The sequence below is a fragment of the Felis catus genome, chromosome A3 (assembly GCF_018350175.1).
Source record: "Felis catus isolate Fca126 chromosome A3, F.catus_Fca126_mat1.0, whole genome shotgun sequence".
NCBI lineage: Eukaryota > Metazoa > Chordata > Mammalia > Carnivora > Felidae > Felis > Felis catus.
The window spans coordinates 86,264,955-86,285,933 of NC_058370.1; the positions used below are offsets into that span (position 1 = coordinate 86,264,955).

The 20,979-nt window shown below is 45.9% G+C and overlaps 1 protein-coding gene and 1 long non-coding RNA gene across 6 annotated transcripts in view; one reads left to right on the forward strand and one right to left on the reverse strand.

The window, feature by feature from the left end:
* LOC111559831 overlaps positions 1-4,974 on the reverse strand; it is a 120,253-nt gene extending 115,279 nt beyond the window's left edge. The window contains exon 1 of the long non-coding RNA XR_002741166.2: positions 4,853-4,974. This is a non-coding gene — a long non-coding RNA (uncharacterized LOC111559831). The remainder of the gene's footprint in view (positions 1-4,852) is intronic.
* Positions 1-20,979, forward strand: part of ANTXR1 (ANTXR cell adhesion molecule 1) — a 256,503-nt gene that overhangs the window by 167,979 nt on the left and 67,545 nt on the right. For 4 of the 5 annotated variants that reach the window (XM_045054311.1, XM_045054314.1, XM_045054313.1 and 1 more), the window contains exon 17: positions 1,073-1,153. In XM_045054311.1, coding sequence (XP_044910246.1) covers positions 1,073-1,153 — 81 coding nt within the window. Of the gene's footprint in view, positions 1-1,072; positions 1,154-4,021; positions 8,777-20,979 lie in introns of those variants that run through there. The other variant, XM_006930154.5, reaches the window with a different exon arrangement.

Consider the following 20,979-nt stretch of genomic DNA (forward strand, 5'->3'; position numbering starts at 1 on the left):
AGGCTTTAGGAGAGAATCTGACTCTTTGTCTTTTCCAGAGACTAGAAGCTGCCCACACTCACTGGTTTATGGCCCCAAAGCCAACAACCATGGGTTGAATCTCGCTCACGTGGAATCCCTCTGACTCTGTGTCTGTCGGCACAACTTCTCTGACTCTGACCCCCCCCCCCCCCGCCCGCCTCCCTCTATCAAGGACCCACATGCTTAGGGTCCACCTGCATAACCCAGGATAATCTTCCCATCTCAAGATCCTGTACTTAATCACATCTGCAAAGTCTTTTGCCATGGCAGGTAACATATTAAGGGTTAATACTGAGAGCAAAATTCAATAAATGTCATTGTTGCATTTTAGTATTTGAGACAGAGGAAATGAGCCTCCATTCAGCACGTCTAGGGGACAAGAATGGCCAGAGGCATTAGGCTCCCTTCATCATATGCTGTGAAAACTTCACTCACAGACTCACCCTTCTCACATTCAGCCAATTACCTACAACTCCAAAGGGGTTGTGATTTGGGGTATTCTGAGATTTTTGGTAATCTGTCCCTTGAGCCTGGGATTCCTGAGCAAGTCATAGGTGCTGAGTGAGCCCAGGGATCTGCATCCCAGGGGCCTTCAATTGGTCTGGCCCCATCAATAGTTCTGTTTAGTAGTTTTCCTGAATTTGTCATCATTGTTTCATTTGTGAACTCTGGGCATTAAGTGGGAAGAAAAAACTTCAGTGGAAGTTGAAAAGATTGACTTTGGCGTGAGGATATGCCCAGAAACGCAGTGAGAGCAAAAGCTGAGAGTCTGAATGCACCTCTCTGCGTTAGCAAATTTGGGACAGCACCGAAGTCTCATGCATGTATCCTGCATGCGCATCAGGGTCTTGTTACATGTCTCTCCTGCAGCCCCCATTTTGAACTTAGGGCCTGGAGAGTCACTTATCCCGTTACGACCACATTGCTAAGCGGTACGTTGTTCGCATGACTGAAGAAGCATGGAAAGTTCTACATGTCTATGTTGGCCACTGCTCTGGTTTCACTTGTAATCTTGATGCATTTGGTGTTTTGTTTTGTTTTGTGTTTTCAGGGAAAACTGGATGCCTTGTGGGTCCTACTAAGGAAAGGATATGATCGTGTGTCTGTGATGCGTCCACAGCCAGGAGACACGGTAGGATTCATTAATGGTGTCATACATACTTTGTTTTTCTCTCTCTGAATTTGGTGAGCTAGAATAACTCCAGATATATCAATCTAGCTGTTATTTCCTGTTGTGACAAATCAGATACTAATTTTCAAAATTCTGGGTTCTTTACAAGACCTTAAGTGTTGACTTGCTTTTCTGGAAAGGATCTTGACAGAAATAGGTTGAGTTAAACTTCCTAGGACTTGAGCTTCTTATGTTGTAGGTACAGCGAGTGAAAGAGGCAGGAGTGGCCCTTCCCTAGGCTGTGCCAGGAGAGAGGCCTGCTGCTCCCCAGCAGCGGTGGCCAGTGGTGACCAACAAGATGCACAAGATGCCAGAGCCACAAGGTGGGGCAAGGGAATGGAGGCCACAGAAAACATCCACCCTCTTCCGGCAGGTGTCAGACCCAACTGGTCTAAGACCTCAGGGGGTCCTTTTACCCTGGTAAGGATTTGCCCCAAAATTGTCAGGGCCAAGCTTAGAGTGTCTCCAACTACAAGGAGGCAGAAAAGGAGGAGTCAGCAGAGACCGCTCGGAACCATCTAGTCCATCTCCATTTTGTGAATGAGAAAATGAAGGACAGGAGAAGCTGAATAACTTGTTCTGTTCCCAAAGTAACAGTGCTGGAAACAAATCCTGTTCTGCTGAAATCACACTGTTGCTCTGTCTTCTCCCTAAATTTTACAAAACAAACTTGGGACGAAATCCTCCCTCAACTACCAGCAAACCACATCTTCCATCCACTTCTCTGGATGTCAGGCACATAGCCCAAAAGCAAAATAAAGGTGTCCGATTTGAAATTCCTTTCAAATCAGGTAGAGAACTTCCTTCTTGGCGGGAAAATTCCAGGCAAGTTACTTAACCTCTCTGAGCTCCATCTTTATAAGGTAAATGATGCTGTGGCTGTTTGGAGAAGGTACTTATAACGAATCTGGCCCAATGCTGAACACCTAGGAATGCTCAATCAATGGTGATTATGATGATTATTTACGTCACGCTTTTCTACTGCCTGTGAAGGGCTGATACAAAAATTCAAAGCATATTGCAACTGACGTGTATCAGGTAAGCCCACAGCTTTACTTACCCTGCCCACTGTTCAACGAGGCACGGCTCGTAAAACTCAAGAGCACAGCCTGTTAGGCAGGCCCCTCTTCCTTTGCACTGATGACAATGAGTGGTTTGTGGCTGAGGGGATTTGGTCTAAAGTTTCACAGCTTGTGCAATTAGCTTTCCTGCCCCCAGGTTGTGGCAAAAAGAAACCAGGTCATCTAAATGCAGGGCTGACTTGGCCCTCGTGGCATACGGAATTTGTATTTTGTCTGTCAAAGTCAACAAGAACGCACTGCAATGGCAAATGTTAAAGTACAAACTCTCCAGTTAACAAAAATGAGCCCAGGCCATAAACTTTGTACTCAGGGTGGTATTTGGCCTTATAAGTTATACATCTGGTTTCTGTGGGAAATTAAGGAATTGTTCTAGCATGCATGAGACTCATCTAACAGATCAAGAAAAAAACAATAAGATACCCTAAACTCAGGTTCAGCCATACTATTTTTCCGTGGCAGACTATGCTGGTCAAGCGTACAAGAACATTTTTTTCAGAGCACCTGAAAAACATCTCCACTAAAATTTGTTAACGTCCCATTCTCCACTGACCAGATTGGCAGAAACAAATTCATAAGCTGAGTCAACCTGAGAAGGAGTAGGGGATGTTATCATGGATAAGATACAGAACCAACACTGTTTGGCATGAAAAGGCTAAATGGATAAATCCAACAATGGAATGCAAACCGATGGAATGTCCTCCAATGAATCACGCCTAAACTGAATCTCTTGCTTACTAATTTTGACCAAACGTTTGTATTAACACTTGAAGATGTTCTCTACACTTTTGAGAAACACAATACCACCTTGAATTTTCATTCTCCAATCACACAAAATGATAGACTTGAAGTACAGAAGGTCTATGAATTAGGATACCTTTAACCATATGCTCAGCGTTGTCACAAGTTACGATTGTCCAGCCTACTTTTAAATGGGCTTGCTTTATAGAAATCCTGATAAAATGTTAAGACACGTGGGAGGAACAGATGCAGGGAACTGTGTCTTTGTAGGTCACGACACAACGATGGCCACAGACATCTTGATGTACACGGAGTTATACAACAAAGGTCACAGATTAGGAAGGAATGGGCATTCAAAGCTGCCTTGTGGCAACTCAGGAAAGAGTTCTAGGTGAGGGAGGACTATGTCATAGCTGTGTCTACATGTGTATTCTTTTTTGTCCTGCATAACTGTAGGAGACTCCCTACAGATCTCCATTACTTGCAGGGCAATGACTCTGTAAGAATTCCTCAGCACTGATTTATGGGGCTGACCACATTTTCCATAAACTCAAAATGACTACATCTAGGCATGTGCTCGTGAACAAGAGTCACAGGTTCTGAATTTTTCCTTTAAAACAAAAACAAAAACAAAAATCACCTAATTACATTCTCAGTTACATTCTGAATGGTTTCAAACACATGTTGACCTCACAGAAACCTGGCAATGCTTCCTTCTCTGTTCCTGTGTGCCCCATCCTCCCCAGTTAACCCACCCCAGCCCTACAGATGCAGACAGGGGCCCACCAACAGAGCCTTTGAGGCTGCCTGCCGAAAGGGCTGAGTGCCTCCAACCTCTACCACAGAGTTGAGGGCTGGGGGTGCCTAAGCCCAGAGCCACACCCTTCTCTGGGACTGGTGCCCACCTCCTCAGAGCTGTCCAAGCCCCAAGTCAGGGAAAACACAAATGGGGCCACAGCAGGAGACATGAGCCTTCAGTCTGCCATCACCCTGTCTTCCTTCTTTCCAGGGTGGGCTCACAGTCCTATTGTTCCTTGGTACCCACCAGGAAATCCCTGAGCCAACATCCAACATCAAGTGCTAGAAGAAACCACTTAAATAGCAGGCCAGCAACACATCCGATCCTACGATGTAAAGAGTTCGCTAAGCATTTGCTGAAACCATCCCTCTGCTTCCAGTATATAGCTATGCCATGCTCTTTCTAAAACACATATGTGAACATGACATTCCAAGGCTTCAGACTTGCAAAGACCAGGAAAAAGCCCCCCGAAATTGCTTGATTTAGAAAGGCTCTCCTAATTTTAAACAGAGATGTAAGGGAGCTTCAGAAATCAGGGTTCGTGGAATCTAGTGGTTTTCAACCTGGTCGCACATTGTGATAACCTGAAGAGCATTCAAACGCTGATACTGGGATCCCACCTCAAAGGTTCTATTTCACTTGTCTGGGATGAGGTCTGGACATTTGGGATTTTAGAAGCTCCCCAGGTGGTTCTAATGGCAACTGGGATGGAGAATCAGTGATCTGGTCCAATTCCCTATTTTTCATCCAAGACTGCATCTTCTCTTTCCTTCTCCACCAATTTGAAGGCAACTGTCCACACTGCTCCAGAGACAGACATAAGGGAAATGGATGATTACCATCTTCATGGGCTTCCACCAGTCCCTTTCCTTCTAGGAAGATGATTAACACGGATTCAGGCTACTATCTTATTGTTACTGCTTAGGGGGAAAGGATGGAGAAAAGGAAATATAACTCTGCCTCACATGTTTGGGGTTTTTTTTCCTGGACGGAATTCAATCAATATATGGACCAGTCTAAACCCTCTCCAGTTGTTTTTACCTCAGTTTGAGCCATCCCACTTCACGTGCTCTGGGAGGGACCCACTGGAGTTGGATGTCTTCTTTGTTTTCAGCTCCTCGGTTTCTCCCAGATCTGACATCAGGAGGCCGGTACATTCCATGACTATCAGCAAGAACAAAAAACTCAGGCACATTCTGAGCTTGTTTTGCAAGGCTGGGCCTCCTTGCAATCAGAAGAGACCCAGGAAAAGTACACACATAAATGTACATAAACAACGTTTGAAACTTATTTGAAGCTCAGCCCCAGAGGTTGTGAAATCCTCTCCTGGAGCTCCAGCCTCAGGCTGCTGTCTGTGCAGCTGCTTCCAGTAAGGGAGCTAGGCCAGTCACATGGGCACCATGTCTCCCTGCTGTCGCTGAGGCCGGAGTGAGCTGGGCAGGTTATCTCTGAGGGCAGAGAGCGTGCTCAGCCCAGTCCTTCGAAAGCAGATGAGCCTCCCGTAACATAAGCAAGTCAGAGAAAAGTGTCTGCAGTCCGTTTCTCTCTGTCTCTTTTCTCCATTTTTCACATTCCCTGTGTTGCCTCTTTCTTCTTCCCTCTTTAACTTGGCTGCCTTCCCTCAAACATTCTTTGATCAAACAGCTATTATGTTCCCACTAGGAACCCATCATAGGGCCGGTACTAGGGATACCAATTAGAACGGGACTGAATTCTGGCTTCCTGGAGTTGAGTGTAGGACTTGGAAGAGAAGAAAGGGTCAAGCATTGTATCAACTGCAGATGCTTATAGAAGCACAAACCCATTCAGAGCAACTTGGGGAAGGATGTCGATCTCTGTTTACAGAGCAGAAACTGGGGCTTAGGGTACTTTATTAACTTTCTGGAGGGCACACTGCTAGTAAGGGGCAGATGAGGGGCTTGAATTCGGGACTGTCAGAGACTAGGGATTCCTGAAGTCCTTTATGCGTTCAACAGATCCTTGCTGAGCACTTTCTATGCGACTAGCACTGTGGTTGTGCTGGTTGCTCATTTGCAGTGTCCTCGCTCTTGAAGGTCAGGGACAATAGTCAAGTCTCCAAACGTTGCCCATGTGAAAGGCTGTGTGATGGAGATGAGCATGTGAGCTATGAAGGATACACCTCATGTGGGTGTGAGGGATACACCTAGGAAGGGCATTTCACCAGACTGGAATCAAAACCTACTTCTAGAAGTGACATTTAAGCTGAGAGTGGGAGAGTTAAAAAGGGACAGTTATCCTAGTGAGAAAGAAGCTTAAACAAGGACCCGAAGGGGTCCTTCTGGGAGACACCAAGAGCGGGGTATGTTGGAAGACAGAGTGTTGAGGCAGTGACAGCAGGCCACGTGGGGTGCTGGTCGTGGGGGCCCACTCTGAGGACAGTGGAGAATTACACAAGTGTTTTAAGCAGTGAAATGATCAGATTTGTGTTTTAGCAAAGTCCCACTGGCTGCAGTGTGGAGATCGTGGCAGTGAGGGATGGTGAACAGAAGCCGTGGTGAACGAGGAGAGTCTGGATTCCATCCAGAATGACTGGATTTGGTAACCGGCTGGCTGTGGAGGATGAGAGAGGAGGAAGTGTCAAGAAGGACCCCCAGAGTGTGTCTGAGCCAACAGTGATGCCACCAGGATGAGGGCGGGAAGACAAGAGCTTTGGGGCTGAAGACGAAGAATTAGCCTCATAACTTAGCAAGTTTGAGGCACTGTGGGAGCATCTCCAGGCAGAGATGGCCAGGCATGGGGCCAGGAGGCACTCATTCTCAGGGCCGGCACCTGCTGAGACCTGGGAAGGAGCACCTCCTTCGGGTCTGTGCCCTAGACGCCCCACCAGCCTCACGCTAGTCCCCGCCTGTGTTGGAGGCAGTTCTGCTCAGTAAGAGTTCGGAGCTGGAGGCAAAAATTTGGGAGTCGTCAGCATGGCAGTTGTGACCAGTGTGAGTAGATGGGGAACTAGGGAGTGTGCGTAGACAGAGAAGAGAAATCGGTTAAGCAGTGAACCCCAGGGCCATGTCCTTTAAGTCAGCGTGGGGAAAGAAAAAGGGAACAAGAAGAAAACTAAGAGACCAGCCAGAGAACGAAAAGGTGCAACAGGAGAGTCTGGGGTCATGGAAACGGAGAGAAGAAGATACGTCACTGAGGAGGTCAGTGTCAAGTGCTATAAAATTTACACACAAGCTGGCACCGGTTCTTTAATTACACAAGGTTATGGTGACCTTGACGACCTAGGTGACTTAGGTTCGGTGGAATGAAAGGGGCAGGAAGGAAGCTTTGTGGAAAATGGGAGGGGAGAGCCAAAGCAGTAGCTGGGATAGCGCTGGAGTTGAAATGTGTTCTTCGTTTTATTAAGATGGGGCACTAGAGCTTGATTAAGTGCTCATGACAGGCCCAGAGAGGGAGAGGTTGAGGAGAAGATGGGCTGGAGCCCTTAAAAGCAGGGCTTAGAGGACCTGGAGCCCAGGAAGTGCCACTCTTCCGTGTGAATTAGGTAGCGGAGCCCAGGTGGGCTCTCAGGTGTGGGTGAGAGGGCAGGAAGCCTCAGCACCCATTTGATGACTTCTGTCTCTCCCACGATGATGCTAGAGGAGAGGGATGAGTGAGGGCAGAGTTCCTGAGAAGGTCGGATGAGGAGAGCCAGCCGTACCTTTGGAATCCCGTCGCTCTTGTGGGTCAGCGCTTTCTTTAGTTCCAGGGTGGACGTCTCCACCGCATGCAAGAAACATGAGTAATTCCGGATGCAGTGTTACAAGCAATTCACTTCAAAACTCCACCCCCAAGCGAACCCCCTTTCTGGTCCCTTGAACATATTGCTGTAGGTTTTATTTCTCACACGCAGAATGGAAATAATGACCTAGTTTAACCCACAACACTTAAAGAGCAGTGCTAACTGCTTTGGGGCTTTTTGTTTTGTTTTGGCACCGGAGGTCTCCCGCTGCTCTAAGAAGTTAAAACCGTAGGGGCGGCTGGGTGGTGCAGTCGGTTAAGCGGCCGACTTCGGCTCAGGTCATGATCTCACGGTCGTGAGTTCGAGCCCTGTGTCGGGCTCTGTGCTGACAGCTCAGAGCCTGGAGCCTGTTTCAGATTCTGTGTCTCCCTCTCTCTCTGACCCTCCCCCGTTCATGCTCTGTCTCTCTCTGTCTCAAAAATAAATAAACGTTAAAAAAAAAAATTAAAAAAAAAAAGAAGTTAAAACCGTAATACCTAACAACTACTAACAAACTAGTTTCATACCGGTTTATAATCAGCTACAGTATAAATTACTAACGAATGGGATCCTTGTCGTATATAAATACTGTGACGTAGCACCGTGTCCCACAGAAGAGGCATCAATAACTATTCTTGATCAGGATCAGCTTAAAGCAGCGATTCTGGAATCACTCCATTGCTTTGCCACGTACCAGCTGGGTGACCTTTTCAGCTCACTCTGCTTTTTAAGATCACTTCCATTTTTCTGAGGAGTTGTTTGCAGGGCACACGGTGCCTAGTAATGCAGGCTGTGCCCCTGTCGGAGGGCCAGCCTGTGCACGGCTACACATACAAGCTCCCCGGTACGGGCACACATTCCACCTCAGACAGGAAGGCCTTTTCCTGATTCATTCAAAGGTACTGTGTGGGTGAGCGGTGGCCCCCACCATCTGAACACAGAAAGCAATTAATTTCCTCCCAAGCATTGCTTTAGATAAACATTGGAAGATATTGCTCAGTCCAGTGGTTTCTCCCAATATGATCATCCCCGGCAACATTTTTTTTCACTATTTCTTGTACTCACCAAAAAAGTGTTTGCTTAGTTAATAGAGTTTTTGCCCTATCTTATCTTTTTTCTTTCTTCAGTTGTGATCATACTGCAGATGAGTTAGTATTGCATTCTTTCATTTTATCCTATAGGCATAAGGGGGAAATAATTTTTTAAATCACTTTGTTTCCTAAGCAATTAAAATAATTTAAAACTTTTATGTGTGCTGATAAGACATCCCTTCCTGAATATTGGCAATTTTAAAGCAGATGCATGTCTGGGTCAGGAAATAAACATTCCCATTTGAGTTGCTTATTGGTGAAACCACAGATCCAATTGGCTTATGTGCAGGCACATCAAATTTCTAACACACACCCAAACAAGCTGGTGAAAATTGATAATGTGGTCATCCAGAATAAAAAGGTTGGTTGACATACTCTAAGAAGTTCACCTAGATCCTGCAGTTCTTTTTTTTTTTTTTTAAGATTTTATTTTTAAGGGGCACCTGGGTGGCTCAGTTGGGTAAGGCTCAGGTCATGATCTCACGGTTTGTGAGTTCTAGCCCTGCATCAGGCTCTGTGCTGACAGCTCAGAGCCTGGAGCCTGCTTTGGATTCTGTGTCTCCCTCTCTCTCTTTGCACCACCCCCCCCCAAAATAAATAAACATTAAAAAAATCTTTAAAAAGAAAAAAAAGATTTTATTTTTAAATAATCTCTGACTGAGCCAACCAGGCACCCCAAACCTGCAATTCTTGTCTCATTTCCCTTTCACAGAGAAACCTTTTGCATCTGAAACTCCTACCTTTAGTTTTCCTCTGAATTTGTTTCATTGGGTCTCTAATAAACTCTATTCTGACAACACTGATTGTTGAAAATAAAATGGAGGGTGGCTCAGTCTGTTGAGCATCCAGCTCTTGGTTTCAGCTCAGGTCATGATCTCACTGTTTATGAGTTTGAGCCCCAACTGGGCTCTGTGCTGATGGTGCAGAGCCTGCTTAGAATTCGCTCTCTCTGCCTCTCCCCCACTCATGCTTGCTCACTCTCTCTCACTCTCTTTCTCTCTCTTAAAATAAATAAATAAAAACTTAAAAAAAAATGAACAGGGGGGCACCTGGGTGGCTCAGTCGGTTAAGCGGCCGACTTCAGCTCAGGTCATGATCTCGCGGTCCGTGAGTTCGAGCCCTGCATTGGGCTCTGTGCTGACAGCTCAGAGCCTGGAGCCTGTTTCAGATTCTGTGTCTCCCTCTCTCTGACCCTCCCCCGTTCATGCTCTGTCTCTGTCTGTCTCAAAAATAAATAAACATTAAAAAAATTAAAAAAAAAATGAACAGGGCAAATCCAAAAGCTGGAAATATTTACTCAGTTGGCTAAGTATGATCATTATCAGCAAATGGCTGCTGAGGTGCCAGGAAGGGCTCTGTGGAAAACGCAGACAAGCATGAGATGTGGTCGTGACACCAAAGATTGGTTCAGGATATAGAACAGACGGCGGTCAAGGTCACTCCCTGGGCAGACCAAGAGAGAGCTGAAGGAAAGGAGGGCAACAGAGAAAGAGCCATCACTGGCAGCCTAAGGGGACAGGAGGCCTCCCTGGGGACTGGAAGGACTTGCCCTGGTGTTGGAGGCAAGTTGGGACTTAGTCAAGCAGACAGGATATAGAAGGGCTGAGGTCACAGGTCTCCAGAACCAGGATGCAGCCCATAAGTGCACATGGCCGACAGTGAGGACACATCTCAGGCTGGAGTGGAGGGAGTACATGGTCCCCCTAAGGCTACAGGGTGCACATGAATGAGATTTCACCACCTTGAAGGTCAGACTAAAAAGTGTGGACCTAATTCTATTACCATTGCGAGCTAATCTTCATCTGGGATAAATATTACAGTGCCAAAGTATATTGTATTTGAAGACATTTTATCTAATACAAGTTTAACTAGGTATGAATAGCGTTTGTAACTTATATATAAAATTTGGCCACAGATGTCTTGTCTCATAGAACAGCCAGATGAAAATTGTTCTACAACTCAGGAACAGTGGGTCTAATAATGTTGGGAACCAGTTAATAGGCTATTGTGATGAGCCAAGCATGGATCATGAGGCTTGAATTTAAATGGTGACACAGGGAATGAAAAGACATAGATGGCATTGTCTGAAACTGGCTGCAACATTGCATGGAGAAAGAGATAAAAAAATTTTAGTATCGGGGGTCACCTGGGTGGCTCAGTCAGTTGAGTGTCTGACTTCGGCTCAGGTCATGATCTCACAGTCTGTGAGTTTGAGCCCCACATCGGGCTCTGTGCTGACAGCTCAGAGCCTGGAGCCTGCTTCGGATTCTGTGTCTCCCTCTCTCTCTGCCCTTCCCCTGCTCGCATGCGCTCGCTCTCTCTCTCTCTCTCTCTGTCAAGAATAAATAAACGTTAAAAAAAATTTTTTTAAACTTTTGTAAGAGTAGATCATTTAAGAAAAAGAAAAGAAAAGCAAATTATAGGAAATGTTCCTAGAGGGTGTGATTTATTTTGGCAGAGCACCTTCCCTGAATATTTGAATTCTCAGTAGTATTTATCCAGTTCTCACCCTTGGAAATCTTTCCTTCACTGTCTCATTGGAGAGGGACATGAGTACTTGGAATTCTTGGCTCACTTTCCTGAATTTAAAAGAGAAAAAGTTCAAGACACCCTATGTCCACAGCAAAAACCAAACTGCACCCAAAAGCTGCAGTTAGTTTTTTTCAGAAAAGTCAAACCCAAAGTTGATGCTGCAAAATACACCATCAAATATACATCTTGAGGGTTTTTTTTTTTTGCACCAACTTCCTTCCCTACAGTAGGAGGTCTTTCCAAATAAATAGATGGGGAGGCAGCTGATGTGGTTGAAGACTCTCCCGCCTCCCTCTGCTCCCTCTACCTCTCTGTTCCAGTCCCCCACAACTTAACCTCCCTTTTTCCACGTGCGTGCGCACACACACAGACACACACACACCCATCATCATCATCATCATCATCATCATCATCATCATCATATTATAGCTCCTCTTAGGACTTTCATGCTTGAATTGCCTCATCTCCCAAACAGCCGCAGCAACAGAAGCTCATGTCTTGGTTTCAAGTTGCAAATAGCAAACAGAGGAGAAGTAAATACTAGAAGCTGAACAAGACAGGGCTGGGTGATAAAGACATCCCTGTTCAAATTATCTGACCTCACTGTTTCCTTCCAAACAGAATCAGGATTGAGCAGGGCTTGGTTCTAGAGTCAGAATTGCACCCAAGTACGTAACATTTCAGGAAGTTTGCTACTTTCCTCAAACACGATGTTTATGTCTGGCCACTCGGCTGCCATGAGCCTGTCCCTCCAGCTGAGGGCATTGGGAAAGATCATCTCTAGGGACAGCCTGCAACTCTGCAATAGGCTTCGGTTGAGAATCATCCTAACCCCAGCTGATGAGGAGTTCTGTTCTGGCTAGAAGTGTGGGTTGAATCATAGATGACAAAGCTGACCCAAGAGATAGCCTTCCAGAATTCACAGTGTGGAGAGGAGCCAGCCTCCTGTGGAACATCCAGCACTCCCAAGTACATTTGCTTAGTTTCTCCCTACCACCACCTTACCTTATCTCCTTTTTGCATATTGGGAAGATGAGGCTTGGATAATAAGGTCCTTGCTCTGTTCAGGGTCACAAAGGGAATTAGTGGAAGTGGCAAGACTGGACCCCACCAGCCCTATGCTGCCTGGCTGTCCTGTGTCCTCACCCCAGGCCAGGAGAGGAGGGTAGGGATCGTGAGTGGTCTTGATCTCTTGAAGAGCAGGTAGGACAAGATCCAATTTTGGAAAGCAGGGTGAATCCATGCCAGCTAACCAACCACCTCCTTTTCTGTCCTCCTCCCTCTCCCACCTCCCAACACCTTTCCATCTGCATCCTGCCTAAGATGACATAACCACTGGTGTTCCTTCCACACTGGTCTGCTTTCCGGCACAGTGTGCTGTGCTCGCAAATTACCTCATGTTCTTTGCACTTCCCGGCTCCACCTCTCCCTGTCTCCCCTTAACCACCAACACCATGACTAGGACAGAGTGCACCCACTCGTTCAACAATTAGATCTTGAACTCCTACTACATAGCAAGCACCAAGCTCCACAGCAGGGATTTCGCATGAATGAGGTGGAGTCCCGACTACTACAGAGTAGTCAGGAAAGGACTAAGTTATACTCAATGTGATAAGTGGTGTGGAAGGGGAGAGTTGGGGATTCCATGGGAGCATAGAGCAAGGAGAGGTAACCCAGACTAGGGGATCAGGGAAGACTTACAAAAGCAGAGATCATTTGACTGTGACCTGAAGAATGAGCTTTCCCAGTGAAGAAAGGAAAAGGACTTTCTGGTTGGGAGGAATAGCATGTGTGAAGCCCCAGGTAGGAAAGGAACAGAAAGAGGAGGCCCAGGCTGACCTTGGAGAGAGGAAGGGGAAAGCAGTTCCACCCACCTCCTGGCTCTGGCTTCTCCACCCTCCTCACATATTTCGGGTGCTCAGCACTCAGCTGCAGCCCCACTTCCCCAAAGACTCTCCCCTCATCCCCATCTGGCCCCTCCTTTCTCGGCATTCACAGCTACTGCTGCAAAGTTCAGTGCCATTGTAGTTTACAGTCAATACTGACTTTCTTTCCTGGACACGCTGCGATTGGAGGAAAGAGACCAGGGCTTGTTTTCCCCACTTTCTCTCATGGCAGTGAGGATGTCTCACTTTGCCTTCTTGTCCTAGGGATTGTGACTCTCTGCAACCCCCAGGTGGTCACAGCTGATTGTCAGCTTTTATGATGTTCCCTTTGTAAGCAACCGCATTTGTATTTTCATAGTGGGCAAAGATGTTTCAATAAGCCAAATCCTCTGCCTTTTAAAGAAAAAGAAGGTTCACACTGTCTTCTACGGTTAAGCTTTCTAGGGGGCATCTTCCAGTAAAATGAAGCTTAATAAGGGTTATTAAAACATTAAGCTTTCATTACCATTGTTAGTCATATTTTTTGTCACTGCCATTTGTTAATATCGTTGACTTCTTAAGAAGTTTAGTAGAAAAACAACTCTCTGACTTTACTAGTCTCACTTTACAGATTCATTCTTATGATATTTGCTTAACGCTTCAGTGTTTTTCCATTTTTTCTTTTTGGCTAATACCACTGAAAGCAGTCATGTTCAGAGTCCACGATGTTGGCAGAGTTAGCTCCGGGGATGCTTACTCCTCTAGCGTTCGGCACCTCTGTGCCTTCTTGTGTTTCCTCCCAACATCTGGACTGGGATGCCTCATTGAAGAGCGTGGCCTTAGAGGCTGACACCTAGGCACTGGCATATCCACTTTTCAAGGACTCTGACTTGAATACAAGCCCTAAATGGGAGTGAATCTTGAGTAAGCTTTTCCATATTCTCTGCTGCTCCCTAAAGGTGATTTGTAATGGCAAACTCTTAAATGTCACAGAGTCTGGAAAATTGGACATCATAACAGACATCCATTCGCCTTAGTGGTACAACTAACAAAAGTGAGACCACTGGAAATTCCACTGTGGGATCATCCCTGTTGCTACACAAGATAGTCTACCCCTTCTCTTTTTAGCAAGGAAAGCAGTTCTGATTAAGAAAGGTGGAGTTTCTTAAACATGGAAGTAGACAGAAATAGACAGGAGACTGAGTGTCTTGCCCTTTGGTAGTGGAGGCAAGCTTACCAGAATCTATGAAGCCATTGCCTCAATGCCCCCACCACGCCTATAGACCGAGGGGCGCTATGTGGTTCTCCAGAGATGGCCAAGGCACCTGCAGAACTGAGGCCACCTTCCGTGCTTGTAAACAGTAAGCATCCCTCTAAATGAGGACTAATTCCATGAGAACTCCCCAGAGGCCATGGTCCCCACTGCAGCCCATCAGCAGCACTACACTAGATCCTCTGTTGGGGGCCTAGTGTTGCAGGTGTGTTTGCTAATGGATCAAAGCAGAATCTCTTGGCAAAACTGGGCCTTCCGGGTAATTAGCATCAAGCAAACAACCCACATGTCTGCCATCCACACCAGGCCACTCATAAGCAAGGTGAATAGAGGCTTCCGAAAAGGTTAACGTGCCCATGTGAAAATTCCAGTCTCGTCCAGCAGGGCAGCTGTGCTTTCAGCTTGCTGTAGACTCTAATGCTGGAATGAGTCTTCGGTCCCTCAGAGGATCATCCATGGCCAGGCTGTGATGCCTGTCCTTTATAAAACTCACCCGATCCGGGGCGCCTGGGTGGCTCAGTCGGTTAAGCGACCGACTTCGGCTCAGGTCGCGATCTCGCGGTCCTTGAGTTCGAGCCCCGTGTCAGGCTCTATGCTAACAGCTCAGAACCTGGAGCCTGCTTCTGATTCTGTGTCTCCCTCTCTCTGACCCTCCCTAGTTCATGCTCTGTCTCTCCCTGTCTCAAAAATAAACGTTAAAAAAAATTAAAAAAAAAACTCACCCAATCCATATCTAAATGGTCCAAGACAATTAATAAGAGACTTGTGTCAGAGGTGAACAATAATCTCTGGATAATTTTATTCTATAATAATTTTCTTGCTCTCTCCAGCCCATTCTGTTGCTGACATGTTTAGTTCTAATCCATTTCCAAGTTGACTCTTTTTTAATAGCAACAATTTGATTAGTGAAATTCTCTAACTTTGTAAACCATGTAAACCATAGAACAAACTGTCCCTCCCTGAAGAAACACGGCTTCTCATAAATCTTCCCCAGAAACACCAGAGTTAGAGGAGAGAAACACAATTTGATTTTAAAGGAGTAATCTTCCCAAATGTCACTTGCAGAAGATAGATAGATACATAGATGATAGACAGACAGATGCAATTTCAAATATAGTTTCACATGCCTTTAAAAGTCCCTGGAGATCAGAAGAGTACAAAATATCTTTTCAGTAATGTTTATATCGATTACATGTGGAAATGATAGCCTTCTAGACATATTGAGTTAAATAAGCTATATTATTAAAATTAACTTCACCTGTTTCTTTTCACTTTTCACAAATGTGGCTATGAGAACCCTGAAAATTACCCATGTGGTTCACACTGTTTTCTGGACTAGAGGACTGACCTGGGAAACACTTATAAAGGGGGGAGGGGGTGACACGATTTCATACAGGCCTTAAGTCCTCCAACCACTTGTATTTTGTGGACACAATGAAATTTTCAGAAATTATGGGCATCTGCCTGCCTTTCCTGGTTTTCTACTAGGTCAGCTGTGACTTTGCCTTTCTGGGCCAGTTCCTGTCCCAAACTTCATTTTCTTAGCCAGAAGTCTTATATGCTCCAAACCAGCATGTTAGGGTTTTGTTTGATGCAAACAAGCATTTAAGGAGGTCTTTCTACTGCCTCTTTTCTCCACTATCATCACAGGGAAGAAAGGGCTTGCAACATTTAAAACTCTCTTCTAAGTATGTGTATGTCTACGGGACTATCGTTTCTATCTTTGAAAAATGCCTAGAAAGCAAATATTATCCCCATTTTACCAAAAATGAAACTGACTCGACTTGAGCAATAATGTTAACTAGTACTTGCCAAGAGCCTTATAATTTGCAATTATTCTTTAATGTATTTTCTCTGATAACCTTTTGATGTAGGTGTTCTCATTCCCATTTTACAGATGAGGAAATTCTCTTTACAGAGGACTCAAGAGCTTAGGCTTTACAACTAGCATTTATTCATTCCACATGGATTTATTTGTCATTCTAAGCCCTGGTGAACCAGGGGAGCTATGGTCCTTTCACGGCATCTATCCTCTGAGATTCCCAGCACCCCAGTCTTCTATTAAGAACTAAATTACAGTTGTCTCCCCACCTTAACCCCAGGGGATATGTCCCAAGACCCCCAATAGATGCCTAAAACCATGAAACGTACTCTCTATTGCTTTTTCCCATACTTACATACCTATGATAAAGTTTCACTTATAAATTAAGCACAGTGAAAGATAAATAACAATAATAAAATAAAACAATTATAATACTATATTGTAATAAAGTTATGTGACTGGTCTCTTTCTCGCTCTCAAAATACCCGATCATACTGTACTTACCCTTCTTATGATGACATAAGAGGATAAAATGCCTACGTGATGAGCTGAAGGGAAGTGAATGACACAGGCACTGTGACATAGTGTTAAGCTACTACCAACCTTCTGACAATAATACATCAGAAGATCTGCTCTTGGAGCAGTGATTGGTGGAGGGGGAGCAGGGGGGGAGGGGACCAAAACTGTGGAAAGCGAAATCACAGAAAAGGGGGCACTACTGGAGGATGGCAGGAGAGAAGGAGAATGGGTATCTTGCCTGCATGGTCAGAAAACCCATGTCTTTGGAGAGTTTGACGTTGAAGGTGAGATCTGAATGACCAGAAGGAACTGGCCACGTCAAGATCACAGGACAAACAACTAGTGCAAAACCTGCAAGGTTAGAGAGAGCGTGGCACGTTGGAGAAAGTCAGAGGGTAGTACTAGTCAAGTGTAGTGGGAGACGAATGGGCAGGAAGGCCAAAGAGGAAGGCAGGGGCCATGGCAGGCAGGGCTTGTAAACCCAGGAAAGACATTTGGATTTTACTCTGGGTGTATCATGAAGGCTTCATGGTGTGGAGGATTGGCAGAGGAGGGTCATGATCTAATTCATATTCTACAAAGACTGCCCTTGATGCTGTGGGAAGAATCAGTTGTAGGGAGACCAGAATGGAAGCCAGGAGAGGAGGTCTTACAACTGTCCTGGTGAGAGGCAGTGATGGTGCCCTAGCAGAGATGGAGTGGAAGTGACCAGGAGTGGATGGATTCTGGAAGTTTTGTGGCGATACAGCTGATAAGACTGGTTGATGGATACTTTATCTTTCTTTTGACCTGATGGTCCATCCGGTGCTCCTGCACTGCCCAACCTCCTGCGGCTCTCTTCCTGACAGGCTCTGCTCTGGGAAATCTAATCCCGTTCCCCCCGTAGTGGCCTCGCAATAATGCCTAAAAGCAGAATGAAACTCCAGCAGATCGTGTTGTCTATCACCCCGTTTTTTTTGCTGTGTTAATTCATTGTCCTACCTAGCCGTTAGCCTCTTCATGGTTCATACTGACCTTCAGAAACATATCCATGATGAACGAGGACTTGCTATATTCCAGAATCACTTCAATGGAAATAAAGCGAAGTGATTCCATTCTTTCTGTCTCATTTGGGGCTAGCAGGAGAGTGGATCCCTCGCACATTCACTTGCCCTCAGCAGTAAAGGTACTAGACCCCTGGGGGCACAGCACAGGGTAGGCACTGCTGAACTGGGAACAGAGAGGAAGGGGAAGGGAAATTGTATTTAAGAACCAGGTGGTATATCATAAAGTGATTTTTTGTGGGCTGCTGATAGAAAGATGAAGAAGAGCGAGACTGTGGGTGGAAAGGTCAAGCCAGAGGCCAGGATCAGTCCGCAAAGACTGCAGAGAAGAGAGATGACTTCAGCTTTTCCTTAAAGGATGCTCAGGCTTTGGCTACACAAGGAAAAGCAGGAAGGATATGAGATCCAAAAGAGTTGTCAGTCAGCAAGTTTACATGTGCATGCGTATGTATACGCAACTCCTCGGGCCAGTGAAAACATTTTCTTGGCTTGTGCATTGAGTTTTCATTAATACCCCAGGGCAATAGATGCTCTCAGTGGTAAAGAAGGAAAACTCGCCCTTCTTCACCTACACAACGCAGTCTCTTCCCAGGAAAACAGAGGGCGATCGACCGCTGTGGTAGCAGGTGTCTGACTCATCTGCATACACTCCACACCCACCTCTCAGATGAGAGGGAGTTTTTATTCCTTCGCAGCAATGAACTTCGCTCCCTCTGAAACCTTCACTGGCTCCCACCGCCTGCCCACACAAGGTGTGTTTTTGCTGAATGCTTATTCCACAACTGGTCATAGGATCAAATCAATTTGGAAAATGCCACACTTAACAATGTTAAACAGGGTTTTTCCTTTCCTCTGTTGGACATTTAATAAGCCAGTGTACAGTATTATCATGCAGGATTTCCCAAGCTTATGAATGACTGATCTGTTTTTATAGTACATCACTCGGGACTAATGCCCTTCAGAAGGCACTCTGGGAAATACTGGGCTAATCGGCATTTCGTCCATCACCCTCCACGGTCAGTCAGACCCTGCCTGCTTCTCCACAAGTCCTGACAAAGAAAACTGCCCTCCGAGGCACTGTTTCAGCTGACATGCCTTATGTATCCCCACCTCAAGAGCTTCACCAATGCCGTGCACTGGCCCAAATTATCCTGGCCCTTCCTCCCCTCTCCTTGTAACTCAACTCAAGTCCTATCTTCTCTAGAAAGCTTCACTGGCCCCTTCCAGGACTTGGAGATGCCTCCTGCCTGTGAACCCCATCAATTGCTTCATGTCCCGCAGATTTAGCATTTCATAGCTGGTTTCTACCCCTTTCTGTCTCTAGTACCTTGCACATGGTAGGTATTAAAGAAGAGTAGAAGCTGGAAGGAGCTAGAGGAAGTGGAGAAGCACAGGGAAAGAGGTCAGGGAGGAGGAGGACAAGGAAGAGGTAGAGGAAGAGCAGAGAAGAGCACAGAGGTGACAAAGTGAAGAGAATTCCGTAGGATCTTGGACATGGCACTTCCAGTGAGTGCAGGTGGAAGGGACTACTTCTGGAAAAGAAGATCCATAAAGTTCTCTTCAATGACCCAGGGACATGGATCTGGCCCCAGGCCCCACTTGTAGGGCATCAGCTCTAACCAGAGGTGCTGTATCTGAGAATGGCACCCACTATGGTCCCTTAACCTGTGTTTAATAATAATAATAATAACACCGTATATAAATGCACTATTAAGAAAAGTCTATGTATCTCTTTTTGTTTTTGAAAACAACATAATACAGTATACAATACACGTTCAGTACTAGTCGACCAAATAAAGAACCTTCAAAGTAAAAATTACCTAATCCTGAAGCTATTGTTTCTGCTAAAGCCAGTGCCTGCCTTTTACACAGGAGAGCCCAAAACTCACAGAGCAGCTTGAACCGGGGCTTAATCCTTGAATTTGTAGACCAGCACACTCACTACCTAGACTGTTTGAAACTCTGCTTCCCATGGCTGAAGAGTCTGTGATCTCTCTCTTGGTCAAATGGCCACCTGCCAGAGACAGAGACACAAGAAACATACCCATGTCTGCTTCACGCTTCTAATTCACACAAAAGTGGCCACTAGTTTAACAAACCTGCTTTCCTAAACCAGACATTCTCTTCTTTACCCCTGCACATTTAGAAAATGCCAAACACAATGGCGTATGTTGTAAATAAGGTTAAAAGGGCATCTTCCGAAAGAGCCCATCCTTTGTAAGTTGTCCGTCCACTTCCATTGACTTAGTTACCTTCTGCAAAGGCCAGGGGCCTTGCCAGGGTTCCACCCTGGAAAAGCTCATCCTATGGAAGCATAGCTTGGCGGGTTTACCAGACCCCGTCTCCAACACTCTGTTAAATGCCCAGATGTATTTCTTTTATGCTTGTGCAAAAATTCCATTTCAGAGTGTCAAGGCAACACCTAAATCAGTCTCCCAAATGTGGTTTGTGGAAAGAGCCTGAATGCCAAAAGGCCTGGGTTCCAGTCAACATTTCCTCTGACTTTTACAAGTTGTGAGCAGATGACCATGGCCCAAGTGCCAGCAGCCATGGGACGTGGGTGGGGGCACTGAACCCCAAACATAGTGGGCCAGTGCGGGGCGTGGGAGAGCGGTCGGCCCAGCTCCTCTGGTCCCTCCACCGGTCCCCAGAGGACTCGCAGTCAGGCAGGGCTCCACTAGGGCAGGATTGAGGCCACAGTGAGAGCAGTCTCCTCACTAAGTCACAGCCAGCCATGGAGGAGAAAAAGAGTTGAATGTGTGTGAGGAACTGAGTGTCTGTGAGAGCCTAGTCCCAGAGAGCATTTCTGTGCTGTGAGGAGGAAGAAGGAAAAAGGACACTGGAGTCTTCAGGTTCAAGGAAAGCAAGCCATCCCCCACCCTGTGGGTTAGATTAGTTCCTTGTTGCCAGTACCACATAACTGTGATTCTCTCCTTCTGAGCCCTGCTACCCTGGTATATGGAACAAGAAGACTTGTAACATGATCAAAATAAAACCTGCCTTTGTATTTGCTTGTATACTTTATGCACTGAGAGATTTTTCTCCAGCCATCATACACAAACTTGGCAGGCACCATAACTGTTCAGCCCACTTAGGTTTCAGGCAGGTCCGCAATCAAAACCACACTCTAAATTCAGTAGTTAGAAAGTCCAATCTGAGATCAATCAAGACCTCAAACCTGACTTAGCATTAAATCTTCCCTCCTCCCCCAGCTGGGCTGGACTCCCATTGTAAAGGAGGCCGATGGGTGTCTCTCTGTTGCTCCACTTTGCTTTTCTCCTCCCAGCCCCCGTCCCAGCTTCTTG